Below are 19,799 nucleotides of genomic sequence, written 5' to 3'. Positions count from 1 at the left end.
ACCTTTCCGTTCTCATTGGTACCTACACGTACCATGACCACAGCTCCTCCCCAGCACTACCTATAAGGCTATCTAGAAGTCTCATGAGATCCACTACCTTCACACCTAGCAGGCAATTCACAAACCCAACCACCTGTAACTTCATATAAATTAGCATGATTCTGTATAAGGAGAAGCATAACGCAAAGCTGAATTATTTATAGACAATAGCAAATGTTTGCCAAGCGGGGGTTACAGACTGAAATGGGGTGTCCCTTACAGCGATGACCTGGGAACCCTGAGGCTGCTGGTCAGGGTGTAGGAAAGATCAGTGTTGAGCTGGCTGATGCAGCTCTGCCCCTCTGTTGTTTGGGCCTGGACTTAATTCCCACATACCAATGCAGGTCTCATTTTAGAGGGATGGGGCTGTGGACAGCGTGGCTGGTGCACCATTTCAGGGGTCCTTTTTTTCCAGAGTAAAAGAGGCATTCCGGAAACAGGACATCAGCCCCTCAGAGATCCTGAGACATTTAAAGGAGCCAGTGGCAGGGACCAGGTCTGCAATCCGAGCTGCCGATTACATGGAAACCACCCTGAGCCTCCTGAAGAAGAAGCTGCATCGGATCATAAAAGGAGAGTTTAATATCACAGGTACTGTGCACATAAGACTGTATATGGCTAATTAGCAGCAGATCCGTTAATGGCTGGAGAGTGAAGTAGTGGTTCTGCTCTAGGACAATATACCCAGGATCCAAACTCCTGATGAGCCAGGTGTGGCATGAAACCCCTTAAAGACAAAATATCTTGAGTGCTGCCACAATCACAAATCCTGGTAAAGGAACCTCTTAGCTCATCTAGTCACCTTCCCATCAGGGCTGTTCCCAGCTGGACATGTGCTACTTCATTGTCCAGTCTAGCATGTGTCCCAGATGTTCCAGCTCCCACCATTTCCACTGTCAATCTAGCTTCTCCTGGCCAGAAGTTAGTCCCTACTGCTCACTGGCTGGATTTGCTGCTCTTCTCTAAAGTTCCTTCTGTCTCACTCCAGTTTTGTGGTGGTGATTTGCAAGTGCAGTACAGGGCACTGAAATCTGCAGGAGTTCTACTGTGAGACAAACAGCCTGGTGTGGCCCCTTCCTTCTCAACTCTCAATGTCCTTGTTTTGCTTTCTTCCCAAGTTTGCAATATCTCGCATATTATGTTGTGTCCCTACCACTGTGCTTCCTCTTCTCTTGCTCCATCATTCTTTTAATCCTCACATTGCTTTATACCTACCTAGTCCCCGCGACCTATCCTCATACTATGTCACCATTTTAATGGGTTGAATCACAGAAACCCTCTTGGGGCTGCCAACTGATGTGCCAAGACTACTTCTGCTCCTGCTTCCCTGTCCTGGTAGCTTAGGACTTCAGTTCCCTGCCTGGTTTGAGCAGACCCACTAGCCTGCTGCAAACCCAGATCCAGGGTCTGAACCACGTCCCCTAACAGCTGTAGGCTTGACTGAAAGCCACCTACAGAAGTGTTCCCGTCTTTAACACTCAGATGCCCAACTCTCAATGGGATCCAAACCCCAAATAAATCCATTTTACCTGTATAAAGCTTATACAGGATAAACTCATAAACTGTTTGCCCTCTATAATACTGATAGAGAGAGATGCTCAGTTGTTTGCTCCCCCAGGTATTAATACATACTCTGGGTTAATTAATAAGTAAAAAGTGATTTTATTAAATACAGAAAGTAGGATTTAAGTGGTTCCAAGTAGAAACAGAGAGAACAAAATGAATTACCAAGCAAAATAAAATAAAACACACAATCTAAGCCTAATATAGTAATACAACTGAGCACAGATAAAATCTCACTCTGAAAGCTGTTTCAGTAAGTCTTTCACAGACTGGACACCTTCCTAGTCTGGGCACAATCCTTACTCCTGGCACAGCCCTTGTTCCAGGTTAAGTGGTAGCTAGGGGATTCCTCATGATGGCTGCTCCTTTTGTTCTGTTCCACCCATTTGTCCCTCTGGGTTCACCCCTGCCCCTTCTCAATGGAAAAGCACTAGGTTATAGATGGATTCCAGTTCAGGTGACATGATCACATGTCACTGTAAGACTTCATTGCCCACTTGCCAGCACACACCTATACAGGAAGACTTACAGGTAAAACAGAGCCATCTATAGTCAATTGTCCTGCTTAATGGGGGTCGTCAAGATTCCAAAGATTCCATTAATGGCCCACACTTTGCATAATTACAATAGGCCCTCAGAGTTATATTTCCTATTTCTAGTTTCAGGTACAAATTGTATAAACTTGTACAAATAGGATGACCACACTCAGCAGATTATAAGCTTTGTAATGATACCTTACACGAGACCTTTTGCATGAAGCATGTTCCAGTTACATTAGCATATTTTCATAAAATCGTATAGAGTGCAACGTCACAACCATAGTCATTGAAAACACCATACATTTTAACCCCCCCAAAAGGAACTTTCTCATCAGTATTTGAATCAGGCAGGCATACTAAATGTAGGGATTTTGTCATTAGCACTTTTGAATCACTCCCGATACCCGTCCTCCACTTCAGATGCTCCAAAACTGCTGAGAGATGAAGGTTGCAAACAATATAATTCCTAGAACATGAAGTACTGAGTGTGTTCCTAACTAGGAGCAGTTTTTAAATGAGATGCTATTTGTCTGTAGAGCTTTCCTGCTGGGGGAGCCATGAAATGGAACTATTGGAGACTGTTCCAGCAATTATGACAGAAATGGCTTCACTCTGATTGGCTTCTCTTGCAGATGTACTAAGTAGGAAGCAGAAGGAAATTATTTCCAAGGCAACTGGGTGTGACTATCAGATTCGTTCCATTAAGTGCCCAACGAGTAGCATTTACCGGACCATTACTGGAGAATGCAACAACAGGTAAAGCATTGATTTCTAAGGTATAGTAGAGGGCCGCCAGCCTACATAATGTCCAGTATAGACACCTTATAGTTGTCAGTCCAATACCATCCCACCAAGCAGAAAACATTGGATTAGCAGTTACTTGTATTGTGTTAACACTGAGGGGCCCAAGAGAGGTGTTGTACAACACATAACAGAGACTTTAACCTGGAGGGGTGTGGCAGGCTTCACTTGGGCCTATTGATCAAACTGTGGACAAAGAGTCTTTCTGAGCCTTGAGGCTGGTCTTCCAGGCAGTCCTTGGGCCCAGCAACTAAGCTGCCATTCATCACTCCCCCTGGAGTCCTGTAGTATCTCTCAGGAGGTTGGGGGAGGAGGGAAGGATGGGGGACCTGGGCCCTCCCTCTCCACTGAAACCCAGTGAAGGGCCCAATGGAGAGAGGAAAGTGATGGCTCAGTCCTTCTGACTGACCATTCTGACGGTCGGCTCCCCGTTATCACTTCCTACGTGTATTTTTTCTTCAGTCTGGGAGCCATGGGCTGCAGCTTACTCTTACACACAATAGTTAAAATTCCGGGCTCAGCTGGCCGGTGCGGCGCAGCAATGCTCTGTCTACCGCTTGCAGTAATCCCAATTGTCCCCTCTTGACAGGGGAAAGAGAGTGACCCAGCCAGCCCCTGTCCTTCCCTGTAGATACACTGCCTCAAAGGCTACAGCCCTGTTGCCTTCTTGCCAGCCAGTGTTCTCCTCCTGCCCCCCTTGCCAGCTGAATGAGCTCTCCCTTTTAACAGGTCTTACATTAGAACTAGCAGCGATGCCGACAGTTCGAGGAGCCAGGCCTTCTAGAGATGCCATTACTGTTCCCACCATTCTTTACCATTGTGTGACGGTCTGTAAACCCCGCACAAGAGGTGAGTTGAGGAAATTCTTTAAGTTCAAAGGGGCAAATTAGTCTGGATATTTGCATACCAGCAAAGGGCAAAGCTCAGGAAGAAGCTCCACACTGACGGTGAAATAATCACACAGTGATAAGATCAATAGTGTATACAAAAATAATAGCAATGTAGGAACTGGACAGGACTTCAAGAGTCATTGAGCTACTCCTCTGTGCCGGGCAGGTCAAATGAACCTAGCCATCATGACAGGGGTTTTTCCAACCTGTTCTTATTACAGCTCCTCCCCTGTGACTCAGGGTGTATGGGGTCCCAGAGGTGGCACCAGAGCTGTGCGCGACCCCTGAGCCTCTGCCAACAACGCTGAGGTGGTCCCTCTCTCACTGTGATGCTATTGCAACAACATGCAACCTCTGAAGGCACCACACTTCACAGTATCCGACAGGCAGGGCACACATCAACAGCGAGCATTACATAAAAATTCCCAGCCACTCAAGGCCATCAGTAGGCGAAGCTCAGCCACATTCCGTCCACTCCCCAGTCTTACCCCCAAGAACTTGCACATGCTTACACTGCGTCAGGCTTCTGCTAGTGCAAGTTCATTATACAGTTCCCATCTCGTGTGGAATGGTAAACACACTAGCAGCCTTTGTAAACTGAGGCTAAGATCATAGGATCCGACTCTGTGAGTGCTCCAGAGCTGAAGCACTCGGAGAAAATGATGGGCCTGACTGCACGCACCACCGGCAGTTCACCATCGAGCTACCCGACGCAGCGTCTTTACCACATGCCAGGAGGGACCACACACAGATCTACCAACCTACCCTCCCTCACCTCACCATCCACCACCATGCCAATCTGCTAGATACCGAGCAATAGCAGGAGGTCAGGAGGAAGTGAGGGAATTCTGGCGCAACTCCTGGGAGGCGGCAGAACTAGGGACTAGGAACGAGGCGGGGCACCGGGTGGGGGGGAAGGGGCATAGGGCCAGGGGAGTCGATGCCTTAGGGGAAGATGAAAGGTGGAGTACTGGGCAGCAGCCTGGAGGTTAAGTGAGGCCTGGGGCTTGGCACTTTGGAAAGTTGGCACCTGTGGCTGAGATTTCCCAAGCAGTTCAACCAAAATACATTGTTTTAGGTAAAATATAAACACATTTATTAACTACAGAAGATAGATATGAAGTGATTATAAGTTGCAGGCATAGAGATCAGTGTTGGTTACTTAAGAAACAAAAATAAATTTGCAGTTTAATTTCTAAAAACTAAGCAGGATTTGAATCAAGGAGTGTCTCACCCTGACGGATGGTACAAGCAGATTACACAAACTGGCCATATATTTTATGGGACCGACATGGCTACAACACTACAAACAAAGACAGTTCATGCCAGACTAACCTGAAATCTCCCTTCGATACAATAGCTAATTTCTTACACAAGGAAAATGCAGTAGATCAGATTTATTTGGACTTCTGTAAAATATTAGACACAGTACCACATGGGAAATGGCTAACATGTAGAAGTGAGGATTGGTACAGGAATTGAAAGGTGGGTAAGGAACTGGATGAACACTGATAAACATTTCTAAAAACAATTTTTTTCATGGAAATGGATTCCCATTTTTTGGTCAGCTCTAGTTGGGAGCATGGGTATATTGAAGAATGTGAGGGACTGATACTACAGAGATGGAGACCATATAAGTAGCTTAGATTTAAATTCTGAATTATAAATGTGACTATGACAACACGATGACTCGTCCTTTTACCTCAGTATTAACCATGGCCTGCACTAAGAGACTGAGTCTTTGCTTCAGGGGGTTGGCTGTCCAGATTATTTGTTTCCTCTGAACCTGAAAACGATTCCTTTCTATCGTTATAGCAATTCAACTTAGGTTCCAGGGAGAAAAAGAAATTCTGCTTCCCTGCAGGGTGTGTCCCTGCTGAAATAGTTTAGCTGTCTGTTTTCTTCCCAATGTTCCAGGAAACATTCCTATTTTGGAGCTTCCAATCACGGATATGCCCGATGGCTCCCAGCAGAGTATGAGGATGGAGTGTCTCTTCCCAAAGGATTTACTGAAGGAAAACTTTACAATGGATTTCCGCTCCCACTGGTACGAGACTGTGAGATCATTTTGGTTTCTTGTTCAATCAATGACTCCCGTATTTCAGACCTCTCCATGACTAGGGGGAAGTGCTCTCTGGGCAGAGGCCCAGGCCAGACTGCTGCACCGTTTAAGTCTATTTTGAGGGCACAATTGAGGCTTAAGCCATGCATATGTCTTGCACTGGGCTGTGTTGCTTGGAGCACTCCACACACCTTCATGCCTTGGCAGGAGCTGCATGTGCAGGGAATACATTCACAGTGAGCAGCATTTCTGTTACCCTCCTGTGGAGAAGAAAGTGCTCATTGGAGCAACGCTTTGAAATTTGTACTAAGAATCAGACTCTTTCCATGGTTTTAGCAACCAGTGGTTTGCCTAGATTAAACTCAAACCTGGGTATAAGAAGTAGTGGGACTAATTACTCGAGCTTTATTACTTTGGCCTAATAATAATGTGGCCTATCGGACTTTTATCCCTTTCACTTGACAGATTTTTAAAGGAAAAATACCTAGCACCCTTCTCTCCATATTCATTATAGGTGGCTCAGTTTCAACGCCTAAAATTCAGGTCACACCGTCCTTTCCTCTATTTTCAGTTGTTCAGTATTTTGATATATTTCTAACTGTTTGGGCTTACGTTTTCTATGCTTGGTCTGGGAGTCAGGTTAATTTTTCTTAAATCATTGAACAAAAATAATGCAGCCATTTCAGTGAACAAAGTTAGTAGAAATATATAGTTTTGGCAATATAAAAATGTTTCTTCGTTCCTATCTTTTAAAAATATACCCAGCACGCGGTGAGATGAGAATAGATTTGGCAAACGGTAGTGCTCAGGTAGCTGACCCAGACATAACTAAGTTACATGCAGCAGAAAAACCACCATTTGCATCTAAACAGTACGACTCAGTAGATCCTTGCTCATTTTCAGAACAGTCTAACTTAGGGTGACCAGACAGCAAATGTGAAAAACTGTGACTCATAGACTCATAGGTCAGAAGGGACCAATATGATCATCTAGTCTGACCTCCTGCACAAAGCAGGCCACAGAACCCTCCCCATTCACTTCTATAACAAACCCCTAACCTGTGTCCGAGTTATTGAAGTCTTCAAATTGTGGTTTGAAGACCTCAAGCTGCAGAGAATCCACCAGCAAGTGACCCATGCTGCAGAGAGCGAAAAACCTCCAGGGCCCTCTGCCAACTGCCTTGGAGGAAATTCCTTCCCGACCCCAATTATGGCGATCAGCTAAACCTGAGCATGTGAGCAAGACTCACCAGCAACACTCAGAAAAGAGTTCTCTGCAGTAACATCAGATTCCCATCCCTCACCAGCCATTGGCAGAACTTATCTGCTGATAATCCAAGATCAATTGCCAAATTTAAATTATCCTTTCATACCACCCTTCCATAAACTTAATCAGGCTTAGTCTAAGCCAGATATTCTTTTGCCCCCACTACTCCCCTTGGAAAGGTATTCCAAACTTCACTCCCTAATGGTTAGAAACCTTCGTCTAATTTCAAGTCTAAAACTTCCTAATGTCCAGTTTGTACCCATTTGTTCTTGCGTCTGCATTGGTACTAAGCTAATATTCCTCTCCCTCCCTAATGTTAATCCCCGCTGATATATTATAAAGAGCAAGCTATGCCCCGCAGCCTTCTTTTTGGCTAGGTAAACAAGCCAAGTTCTTTGGAGTCTCCTTTCATAAGGCAGTTTTCCATTCCTCGGATCATGCCTAGTAGCCCATCTCTGAACCTGTTCCAGTTTGAATTCGTCTTTCTAAAAATGGGAGACCAGAACTGCAACACAGTATTCAGATGAGGGTCCGACAGTACCTTAATAACGGTACTGAACACCTCCTTACTTTGCTGGAATACCTCACCTGTGCATCCTAAAACTGCATTTGCTTTCTTACGGCATATCGCATTGGCGCGCTCATAATCATCCTGTGATCAAAAGCTCCAAGTCGCTCGTCCTCTCTCTGTTGCTTCCAACTGATGGTGTCCCCAATGTATATCTAAAATTCTTATATTAATCCCTAAGTGCATGACTTGCACTTTTCAACATTAAATTCATCCTATTTTCTATTACTCCAGTTAACAAGGTCATCCAGATCTTCCTGTAGGATGTCCCGGTCCTCTCTGTGTTAGCAAACCCCCGGCTTTGGGGTGTCATCCGCAAGACTTTAGTAAGCACATTCCTGCTTTTTGTGCCAAAGTCAGTAATAAAAAAGTTAATAAAGATTGTTCCCAAACTGGAATGGGGTGGTGGTGGTGGTAAAGGAGCTATATAAGAAAACAACCAAAACTCAGGATTGCCCTAATAAAAATCGGACAATCAGGTCACCCTAGTCTAACTGCACTGGCATACTAATGACCTGCAGTGTATCTCCTGCATTTATCATAGCCACACAACAACACATGCAGCTGAGGCACCAGATAAGTCACAGGCAAAACAGACACCTCTACCAATTTCAGACACAGGTGAAGGAGCACTGCCCCCACTCCACTCCTTGCAAGTTTGATCAGGTTGCCAGTGGATGGGAGGAGCTGAGGGGAAGTTAGAGGGAGCTGGACTGGAGCCACCACGGAGTCGGCGCTTATGGCTAGAATGAACCCAGCACTTCCCACTCCTTCTGGGTCACCCAGGTGCACTCCCTCCCAGCTGCTCCGGGCCCCTCAGCTCTGCGGAGAGTTCAAGAGGAGAGGATCCACAGCACCACAATGGCAAAGAGTTCCCATTCTCACAAGAGGGGAAGAGCTCGTTAGAATCCTAGAATCTCAGGGTTAGAAGGGACCCAGGAGATCATCTAGTCCACCTCCTGCTCAAAGCAGGACCATTCCAGCTAAATCATCCCAACAGGGCTTGTCAGGCGGGCCTAAAATCTCTAAGGAAGGAGATTCCACCACCTCCCTAGGGAACCCATTCAAATCAGCCAGACTTCACCAATCAGGAATAGGAATTTTTTCACACATGAGCCAGTCTTATTACCCTGCTCTTCCCACCAGGGCTGGTTCCAGGCACCAGCCCAGCAAGCAGCTGCTTTGGGCGGCCAATGGTGAGGAGTGGGACATCCCGGTCTTCGGTAGTGGGTTCCTCACTACCTCTAGGAGTGAAGGACCAGTAGCTGAAGACTGAAGTGGCAGTGGTAGAGCTGAGGATCATGATTTCCACCCTCCCCTTTCTTTTTGATGCATTGGGGGTGGGGAGGGCAGCAAAAACCCTGGAGCCCGCCCTGCTTCCCACAGTCAAGGAACCCTATATATTTGACCTGTGATCCTTCGTCTTTCATGTGGAGATGGGGGGTGTGATCTCAGTCTGGCGTCAACACACATGACTGAATACACGCATGGAGCAGACTGGTTGAGTAAGGAAGTTCCATTTTAAGAGCAGCAAAGAGTCCTGTGGCACCTTATAGACTAACAGACGTATTGGAGCATGAGCTTTTGTGGGTGAATACCCACTTCGTCAGACGCATGTACATTTTAAGAGTTGTTATTCAGAGTAAAACCACACTAACACTTTCCCCATCCCCACCATTACTATCACTGTGTACTGTGGTGGTGCCTAGGACCCCAGTCATCAGTCAGGACCCCATTGTGCTAGGCCCTGTGCAAACAGAACAAAAATCTTCCAATCTAGATATCAGATGAGGCAAAAGGTGGACACAGACAGGCAGACGGGGAGCACAATGCAATAACACAGGGCAGCATGATGGATGGGGTCTCAGCTCACCAGCTGCCTAAGCACTACCTAGCTTTTTGTAGGCGTGATGGCAAAGGAGAGTTTGCAGAGGAGTTTTGAAGGAGGAGAGTGAAGTGGCTTTGCAGGTGTTTACAGGGAGCTCGCCCCAGTCGCTGAATTGCAGCAAGGGAGAAAGCACAAAGCTGCTGCTTTAATGAGTCACGTGGGCGATGAAGGCTGCATCCTTGGCAGTTCATTGAACTTCATCACTGATGTTCAGAAATTGACTTTCAGCATAACAAAGTGTCATGTCTGATACTTTCCTGAGGTCTGTAGTGGGCTACCCCGAAAGTTACAGCATTTCCCCTATGGCGCTAAACACGTTCACTATGTCTCAGCCATAAATGTTTTTGTTCTGATTCTGTGCAGGTTCGAAAAGTGTCAAATGAAATAGTTCACACAGCCAATGAGAATGTCACCCAAGACCAGCAGCGCTCTGTCATCTTCGTGCATTGGGGTCAGTGGATTGATCATGACTTGGACTTGGCCCCGGTTACTGTCACAAAGATCGACAATAAAGAAGTTCAGTGTGAGACCAGTTGCACCTCTGAGCTACCTTGCTTCCCAATTAAGGTACAACTACAACCTTAACTCCCTTCCTTCTTTGCAGGGTTTCTAAGCCTGACACTAGTGTAGAAGGTTAGACCCAGAAAGACTTTATGGTGAAAGAATAGAGAGATCAAAGACATGAATTCTTCAAAGAGCCTAAAGCACCTAACACACTGTTTATATTACAGGGGAGCTGGTGGTAACCCCTATATTTAGTTTGCCTAACACATTCCTATGTGCAGGGATTGGTGTCCAAGCCTGGCAGTACAGCCTAGTGGTGAGAGTCTGCAGTCATGACAGGCCAGTGGCGAGAGTCTGCCGGGTGTGTGGTAGGAGAACCCGGGCCCTTCCTGCTCCATCGGGGACCCTGTGACTGACAGGTCAGATACACAGCCTGGGGCAGACACCCCCTGAGCCTGCTCCCTGGGTCACTTCCAACCCCAGCCTCTACCCCTCCAAAGTCACAGCAGAGTCTGCTTATGGACTCACTGATTGGCGGTTCTCCCTGGCAGTGATCTGAATGCTCTTCTCCATCAATCACAGCCCACTGCTCCTGGTCTCCCCAGGGCCCTCCGGTGGCTCAGCAGATGGGTCTGGTCCAAGTGGTGGGAGCTCCTGTAGCCTCTCTGTAGGAGCTAACAGTGTAGGATTTTTCCCTTGCTTTATCCACCCTGACACAACTGGGATGCTCCCTTTTGAGCTCTGCCTCCATTGTGAGCAGGCCCTGCAGGTGCGGCTGGGCTGGGCCTTCTGGGCCCAGAGCTACTCCTTAACCCTTGGATCTCCAGTGTTGGGCTTGTACACCTCATCACAATTCCATCATAAAATACTCTTGCAAGCTTTTTTGGGATGCTCTACTAGCTCCATTGTTTGCAGTTGGCTTTTGAAATTTGGCACAGAGAAAGCCCTGAGCCAGAAAAGTGCCTGTTCATTGTCCTGTGGAATTCTGTTCACGTTTTACTGAGATACAATAGATGTTGATAGCCTTTTGAAATCCTAACTGAACACCACATTCTAAGCCTGGGCCCACACTGCTGCCAAAGAAACAGTAGCCACCCTACTGGGAATGTCTATCAGCTGTAACAGGGTATTGTGGGGAGAGACAGACTGGGATGGTGCACCCAGCACTTTTCCCAAGCAGCTCATTCCTCTCTCTGGGGACACCCTCATGGAGTAGGAGCTCTTCCAGCCTCTGGGGAATGGGAATGAGAGACCTGGACCAGGCCAGACTCCTTTTGACCTCTCTCCAAAACCAGTTATTGTACCCAGGGGCCCACGCCCAACTCCTGCATAACACCCTTTTTCTGTTGGCACCTACTGACATTAGTCTGTAGCTCAGGTGGTAGTATGGAGTGCTGAATGTTTAGAGTTCAAAACCTGCTTATGATACATGACTGATGGGGGGGAGGGAGTAACAGTTGTACATAAAATAGTTTGGTTTTACGTGTTTTCTTTTTAAAAAAAAAAAGACAGGGAATTACATGCACCAAACTGCATTAAAGGAACACTATTTAGATTGCAAAGTCAAGCAATCCAAAGTTTAAAAATGCCAGAATTCAAGTTGTCCAATCAGCCTTTATTCTGGCCCCTGACACACATGGATCATGCTACAGTCTTTTTCTTAACTTTTGAGTGCTTGACTGTGGTCTAAATAATATTCTTTTAGCATTGTTGGGGGGTTTTTTTTGTTTTAATTGGGTTGTTTGAGGGGAGGGTTGTATGTAACATTTTTATAAATCAGGAAAAGTACCGGGGCATCACTGTGGACAGTTCAGTGAAAATCTCTGCTCTATATGCAGCTGTGGTCAAAAAAGCAAACTTGATGTTACAATGCATAAAGAATGGGATGGAGAATATGAGAGAACAAATACAAGGGGCTTATATATCTCAATAGTGTGGCTTGCTCTGAAATGCTATGTAGCAGCATAGAATGCTATGTAGTACTGATCACTATCGTTTGAAAAAGTTATTGCAGAATTAGACGGGGTTCAGAGAAAGGTGGCAAGGATGATTAGGGCCTGGAAAAACTCTCCTGTGATGAGAGATTGAAAAGATTTGTATTGTTCAGCTTAGAGAGGGACCATATGAAGGAATCAATGATCTGAAGAAAGGGAGAACAGGAGCTCCCAAGTTTCTGTCTCCTAATACAAGAACTAGGAGACAGCCATCGAAACTGGAAAGGGGCAAGTTCAAAATGGATGAAAGGAAATACTTTCCCACACAACACAGAATTAGACTTTGGCAAGATTCAAAGAGGGACTGGACATTTATCTGGATAACAAGAGCATCCAGAGTTAGAATAGCTAATGCTAATACCATTTTTGTCTGGGTTATAAAAATCCTTCTTCAGGTTTTAAACTAATCTCCAACGATTAGGGATTAGGACAGGAGTTCTCAAACTTCATTGCACCGCGACCCCTTTCTGACAACAAAAATTACTACAGGACCCCAGGAGGGGTGGCTGAAGCCTGAGCCCACCCAAGCCCCGCAGTCCCAGGCAGGGGGCCAAAGCCAAAATCCAAGGCTTCATCCCCGGGCAGGAGGCCTGTAAGCTGAGCCCTGCTGCCCATATCTGAAGCCAACCCTGAGCCCTGGATGATGGGGATCAAGGTTTCGCTTTGGCCCTGCGCTCCAGCCAGTCTAACGGCAGCTCGGATGACTCCATTAAAACAGGTTGTGACCCACTTTGGGGTCCTGACCCGCACTTTGAGAACCGCTGGATTAGGATGAGACCTTCATGAGGGCAGATTATCTCATCACTGCGTCCTGTGGGGTTTTATATCATCTTCCTCTAAATCATCTACTACTGGACACTGTCAGACAGGACATTGGACTAGATGTGCCATGAGTCTCGTCCAATCTGTAACTTCCCCTGTCGACTAGTTAATGCATTTGGAACATTCGTAGATTCATAACTTCTAAGGCCAGGGGGTATTGTAATCATCTAGTCTGACCTCCTATATAACACAGGCTACAGATCTTCCCTAGAATAATTCCATTTGCACTAGGGAATATCTTTTTAAAAATCTGATCTTTATCAACACATTGACACTTTAAAATTGGGAGTAATTCTCTTTTTGTTTTCTACAGTTTCCCCCTGATGATCCACGAATTAAGGACCCAAATACTTGTATGCCTTTCGTCCGTACAGCTCCAGTGTGCAATGCCAAAACATTTATACATGAGCAGATCAATTCGATCACTTCATTTATAGATGCCAGCATGGTGTACGGCAGTGAAGTACCTTTAGCTAAGAGTCTTAGGAATCTGACAAATCAGCTGGGTTTGATGGCGCTGAACCAGAACTTCACTGATGCAGGGCTGGGATTACTGCCTTTTGAGAACAATTCCCAAAGCCCCTGTTTATTCACAAACAGGACCATGAATATCCCTTGTTTTAAAGCAGGTAAGTCATGTGACTGGAGCACAATACATTTTCTGAAGTGAGTGGCAGAGAAACTTAGCAGTGCCTAAGTCAAATATAATGAGACATCAGACTCTATCATGTCAAAGTGTTTTGTAAGAAAAAATGGGGGGGAACCATGAAAATGACAAAACTAAAAATGGAAACAGAAATGTTTGGGTTTCCAAAAACCAAAATGACACTTTAAGCCAAACCATTTTTTCATTTTAAAATATCATTACAAAACTAAATGAAAAATTCTAGTCAAAAGGAAATTTCCCACAGAAAATCCACCATTTTTTGATCAAAAAATGTCAAATGGTCATTTTTCCAAAGGAATTTACCATGAAAAAATTGGCTTTCCAATAAGCTTTGTTTTTTCCAAAAAAAGGCAAACAAAACAAATTCTATCATGTGCAGCCCACATCACCAGCAGCAGGGTTTGTTCCAGGGTTTGTACTTCAGCACAGAGCAGTACCAGTGACATGGAAGAGTGCCTGCAGTATGTGAAGCACTAGTAAGCTATTTTTCTCCAAAACAGTGGACTGCATTTGCAGAACTGTTCACATTTTTCTCTTTAAATTCTTCCTCCCAGCTGATTTGGCTCATGAATATTTTCAGATTTTGTAACTGTTTTTTTTTAAAGCACCAAGTATATATATTACTGGTTTGGCATTTATTCTGTTTATATGTACAAATACGATCAACTCCTTATTGCTTGTATCTAAGCTACCACTAATTTTCAGCTGAGTGATCCGTTCCTTTTTATCTCCTGTTTGCTGCATTTGTTTATGCCTCTGTAGTTTGCTAAACCATTGACTTTTTATACTAAGGCATGTTTATAGTAAGAGTTAGTGCGCAGTGCGCTGGGGTGCAAATCCACAGAGCTGTAGCGTGCCGTGCACTAGCTAGCTGCGTGGACCCTGCATTAAATGTTCTGTGACCCACACAGCCAGTTAGCATGCAGCAGACTAGAGCACTGGATCTACATCCCCACTTCCTGCACTCTGACTCTATAGATCAATGAACTCCAAGCCTCCCTGTTCAGCTCCACACCCTTAGACTTCAAACAATGGGGCTGTCACCAACCAGCAGCCCTGTCGCAACTGCATACTGAAAGGCCCAGGGTCTCATTACACAACCCAGACACACAGAACCCTAAGAACCTGCAGGACTAGAACCTGTGAGGTTCTGGGCTGCTGACACTTCCACATCCCCATTAGAAGCTCACACCGGGCTTCTGCTGGGACATCCTGTGAAGATGGCCATGACAGAAAGCACTGTCCAGCATGGTATCAGTCAGTGGCAGCCCACCACAGCCCACTCATGGGCTCATGTAGATATAGAAACCAGGAAGCCATCACAGGGGGCTGTCTGAATCATAGAATCAGGGAAGATGAAGGTTGGAAGAGACCTTAGGAGCTCAGCTAGTCCAACCCTCTGCTTAAAGCAGGACCAACCCAAACTAAATCATCCCAGCCAGGGCTTTGTCAAGTCAGGCCTTAAAAACATCTAAGGAAGGAGATTCTACCACCTCCCTAGGGAACCCATTCCAGTGTTTCACCACCCTCCTAGTAAAATACTAGAGGCCTGTTGCAAAGCCAGAGGTTGAGCAGTAAGCATCCCCCGCCCCCCCGGCACATTGGAAAGTTGGCGCCTGTAGCTCCAACGCCGGGGTCGGTGCCTATATGAGGAGCTGTATATTAACCTCTGAAGAGTCGTATGTGGCTCTGGAGCCCCAGGTTGGCCACCCCTGTCTTAACCTGTTCTTTCACCACTGAGGGCTGCTCACCTCCTCCCCATAGTCTGCTGCCCAGCCCAGTGCAGCATTCTGGGAGCTGACCTTGTCCATGAAGACCAAGGCAAAGAAAGCATTGAGTACTTCAGCTTTTTCCACATCATCTGTCATTAGGTTGCCTTCCCTATTTAGTAAGAGTCCTACACTTGCCCTGACCTCCTCCTTGTTGCTAACATACCTGTAGAAACCCTTCTTGTTACCTTTCACATCCCTTGGGAGCTGCAACTCCAGTTATGCCTTTGCCTTCCTGATTACATCCTTGGATGCTCTAGCAATATCTTTATACTCCTCCCTAGTCATCTGTCCAAATTTCCACTTCTTGTAAGCTTCCTTTTTGAGTTTAAGCTCCCTGAAGATTTCTCTATTAAGCCAAGCTGGTCACCTGCCATATTTGTTATTCTTTCTGCACTTCTGGATATTTGGTCCTGTGCCCTCAATAAGGCTTCTTTAAAACACAGCCAGCTCTCCTGGACTCCTTTTCCCCTCGTATTAGCCTCCCAGGGGATCCTGCCCATCAGTTCTCCGAGGGAGTCAAAGTCTGCTTTTCTGAAGTCCAGGGTCCATATTCTGCTGCTCTCCTTTCTTTGTTTTGTCACTATTGCCCAGGCTCCAACCCACTTCTACTTCCCCTGCCAATTCTTCCCTGTTTGTGAGCAGCAGGTCAAGAGGAGCACGGCCCCTAGTTGGTTCCTCCAGCACTTGCACCAGGAAGCTGTCCACAACACTCTCCAAAAACTTCCTGGACTGCCTGTGTCCTGCTGTATTGCTCTCCCAGCAGATGTTAGGGTGATTGAAGTCCTACATGAGAATCAGGGCCTGTGATCTGGATACTTCTGTTAGTTGTCCCAAGAAAGCCTCGTTTACCTCATCCTCCTGGTCTGGTGGTCTATAGCAGATGCCCACCACAACATCACCCTTGTTGTTCTCACCTCTAAACTTAACCCAAAGACTCTCAACAGGCTTTTCTCCAGTTTCATAATGGAGCTCTGAGCAGTAATACTACTCTCTTTTACATACAGTGCAACTCCTCCAGGAAGGACAGGTGGTGGGGGAAGGTGAACAGTTGATACCCCTCCAAGACAGTGCTCTAGACATGTGAGCTACCCCACCAAGTTTCTGTGATTCCAGTCACATCATAGTTCCTTGGCTATGCCAGGACTTCCAGTTCTTCCTGCTGGTTTCCCAGGCTTCTTGCATTCATGTATAGGTGTAACCCACACACCACCTGGGTGTGGTCCTCTGTCCCATCTAGCGGCACCAAGACCACAGAGAGAGAGAGAATGAGTCTGCTCTACAGCCTTAGCTAACAGTCAGTTAGCTTTTAGCTCATGCTATAGAGGCTCATTCACTAAGCTCCACAGGTCCCCAGTTCAATCCCACCAGCCAACGACTGGGATCTGTCAGTGTTACACAAGCACGTAAGATAACTAGCTGATTGCCCTAATTTCTCAGTATGAATCAAGAGGCCTCGCTTGTTGCACCCTCCTTCTTGTGTTTCCTCCCAATATCCCACTTACCTCAGGGCTTAGGTCTCCATCTCCCAGAAAACCTAAAGCCCTCCTCACTAGGTTAGCCAGCCTGCCTGTGAAGATGTTCTTCATTACGTGGACCCCATCTCTTCCTAGCAATCCTTTCTGGAACAGCATCCCATGGTTAAAGAATCAAAAGCCCTCTTTCCGACACCACCTGTGCAACCATGCATTTACCTCCACAATTCGATGGTCCCTACCTGAGTCTTTTCCTTCATCAGGGAGGATGGACAAGAACACAACCTGCACCTCAAACTCCTTTATCCTTCTCTGCAGAGCCACATAGTTTGCAGGGACCTGCACAAGGTCATTCTTGGCAGTATCATTGGTGCCCATGTGGAGAAGTAGGAAGGGTTAATGGTCCAAGGGCTTGCTCAGTCTTGGCAGACACTCCATCACATGCTGAATTCTAGCTCCAGGCAATCAGCATGCTTCTTGAGTTTCCCAGTCTGGAGCGCATATGGATGACTTCGTTCCCCTTAGGAGGGAGTCCTCGACCATCACTACCTGTCTCCGCCTCTGGGGAGTGGTTGTCGTGGAAACCCCATCCCTAGGACAATGCATCACATGCCTCCTGGTCAATGGGGTCTCCTTCTGGTCCCTTCCCTCAGATGACTCTTCCAAACCAGTAGTCCTCCATAGTACCTGTGCAGAGAGCCTGAAAATGGTTTCTTATTTCTATCTGCACTGGAAGTACATGGATTCTCTTTCTTCTTCCACATGCTGCCAATTTTCCCTCCATTCTGCACTGTCCTTTCTGATTCTTCTGCATGCTGTGCCTGCAGTACCAAATGCCGACTTCTATCCAGAAAGTCTTCATTTTCTCTGATGCAACGCAGGTTGATACTTGGATTTCTAGTCCTTTAACCTCTTCCAATATGGAGACCAGCTTGCACTTTGTACAGACGACGTCACTTCTATCCTCTGGGAGAAAGACAAACATGGCACATCCTGTGCATGTCACAACAGCTGATCACTCACTATCCATATTGTCTTCCTTCTCAGAGCCTCTTCAGATGTTGTAATTACCGCTCACAGAAGCCTGAAAGCCAAAAACTCTGTGGGAGCTCCGCATAAGTGAACTCCCAGGCAAAACTCCTGCAGACTGCCTGCTTGCTTCTGTACCAAACCTTGCTTTGCTGTGATTCCGGCTTCTGACCTCGATTCGTCTCTCACTCCACGATATGTCGTCTGTCTGTAGCGGGTGCCTGACCCTGGTATCCTTGACCCTGACTCTGCTACTCGGTAACTGAGCGGTGCACAGAGGTCATCCACAGCACAGCCGTAACAGGAACAACTCATCAATCAAACAGCACCTCTCACCTCGCCCCACTACTACATACTTCCAGTCACTGAGTCCGTAGCTCTTTCCTTGCAAATCCCCTGTTTGACTGCCTCTGCTCATGGCTCTGAACCTTTGATTGGTAATGATCGCTCTATGAATGGGCTCTCAGTACTAAAACATCCTCTGAATTTCTAAATATTGTAGATGACAACGTCCTAGCTCAAACAGTGTTACATCCAATATGAGGAAATTCTGTATTAGAGTTTGTCTTCGATCAGTGACTAGCTCTGAAAAGCTGGATGTGACTTGCCCAGAATCACACGTGTTGGCGAAAAGACCACCGGGGCACCAAATTGTTGGGGAAAAACCACCACTCTATTGAATTTGAATCAGATAGCCTGAGGCACCTTTATTGATTACAAGTGTGTGCACCCAGGGAGAGCCAGTGGGTCACCCTAGCAAGGGTTAAGCTGCTCTGCCTGTTACAAATGTTACTGAGCTTATAAAGGTTAAAACCGCAAAACGTCACACATAGATACAGCCTTATTTGGAATACAAACTGCTAATGCTGCAAAATATGACTAATATTTACCCTATGGCATACATATTGCTATTTAGCAAGCAACTCTTACACATTTTCCTATTTTTCTGTTATTGTCTTTACCAGTCAAGTCTGCGGTTTGACCGTTCTAGCACTTTTTCTGTAGTCCCGACAGCAGGCTCAGCTGTTGTAACTTAACAGATCTCCTGGTTCCCCTTTATCCAATTCTAGTTCCTCTTTTTGGGGCCCTGACTACATCTTTCTGCCTCAGCATGCCCTTTGTACAGAAAAACAAGCTAAGCTAAGGCTCTAAATTATTTTTGCTCAAAGGCCTAGGGCCTAAGACAATGTGGGGGGGTATTTTGATAGGGGTATTTTCCCTATCACACGCGAACTCTGGCAGAGGCAGGAATCAAATCCAATTCTCTCAGCTAGCATTTAATGGCTTTAACCATGAGATCATCCTTTACTTTGCTAAAACCCTCTGCCTCATACACTACATACCGTCTAACTTCTGCAACAAAGGAGGCAGGGATCCTACAGACAATAGATTTCGTCATTGTGCAACTGTGACTCATTCCTTGAGTGTTGTCAATACTCTGCACTGAATGCGAAAGGGGACTGCAGGAATTATGAGAACATGTAATTAAAAACTGTATTATAATGTGCGCGCACACACACACACACACACACACACAATGGTGGTGGGGGAGAAGGGCTGAATTAAGGTTGCATAATGTTTTTTGTTTTGTTTTTCAAAAAATCAAAGTAAAAAAATAATAGCCCTCCAAGTGAAATCATCTTGATTCCACCCCCCCTTGGGTCATATGCAGGATCTGAATATTTCGCTCCACAACAAAGATCTCTACCATTTGAGATAACGGAGTAACTAGTAACACTAGTAGATTGGTATCCTTTATGGGGACCAGCCATTACAGGGGAAGAGTCAGATATTTTGCTAATAGAATTCAGAGCTGTTTGCTGACAGCAGAGGAGCGTTGAGATGCAGGAATCCTGGGTTCAATTCCAGGTTCTAGAGGGCAGAGTGATCTAGTGGGTATAGACTCTTCTGCCCCTGCCCCCT

At 46.0% G+C, this 19,799-nt stretch overlaps 1 protein-coding gene across 1 annotated transcript in view; it reads left to right on the top strand.

Annotated features, from left to right (window-relative positions):
• LOC116818742 (myeloperoxidase-like) overlaps positions 1 to 19,799 on the top strand; it is a 54,459-nt gene that overhangs the window by 15,600 nt on the left and 19,060 nt on the right. The window contains exons 3-7 of the mRNA XM_032769944.2: positions 455 to 630; positions 2,774 to 2,897; positions 5,750 to 5,879; positions 9,980 to 10,183; positions 13,250 to 13,565. Of these exons, the coding sequence (XP_032625835.2) occupies positions 455 to 630; positions 2,774 to 2,897; positions 5,750 to 5,879; positions 9,980 to 10,183; positions 13,250 to 13,565 (950 nt within the window). The remainder of the gene's footprint in view (positions 1 to 454; positions 631 to 2,773; positions 2,898 to 5,749; positions 5,880 to 9,979; positions 10,184 to 13,249; positions 13,566 to 19,799) is intronic.

This window comes from Chelonoidis abingdonii, chromosome 20 (genome assembly GCF_003597395.2).
Source record: "Chelonoidis abingdonii isolate Lonesome George chromosome 20, CheloAbing_2.0, whole genome shotgun sequence".
Lineage (NCBI taxonomy): Eukaryota > Metazoa > Chordata > Testudines > Testudinidae > Chelonoidis > Chelonoidis abingdonii.
The sequence above is the reverse complement of the archived record's forward strand: the minus strand, read 5'-3'. Positions and strand labels throughout refer to the sequence as shown.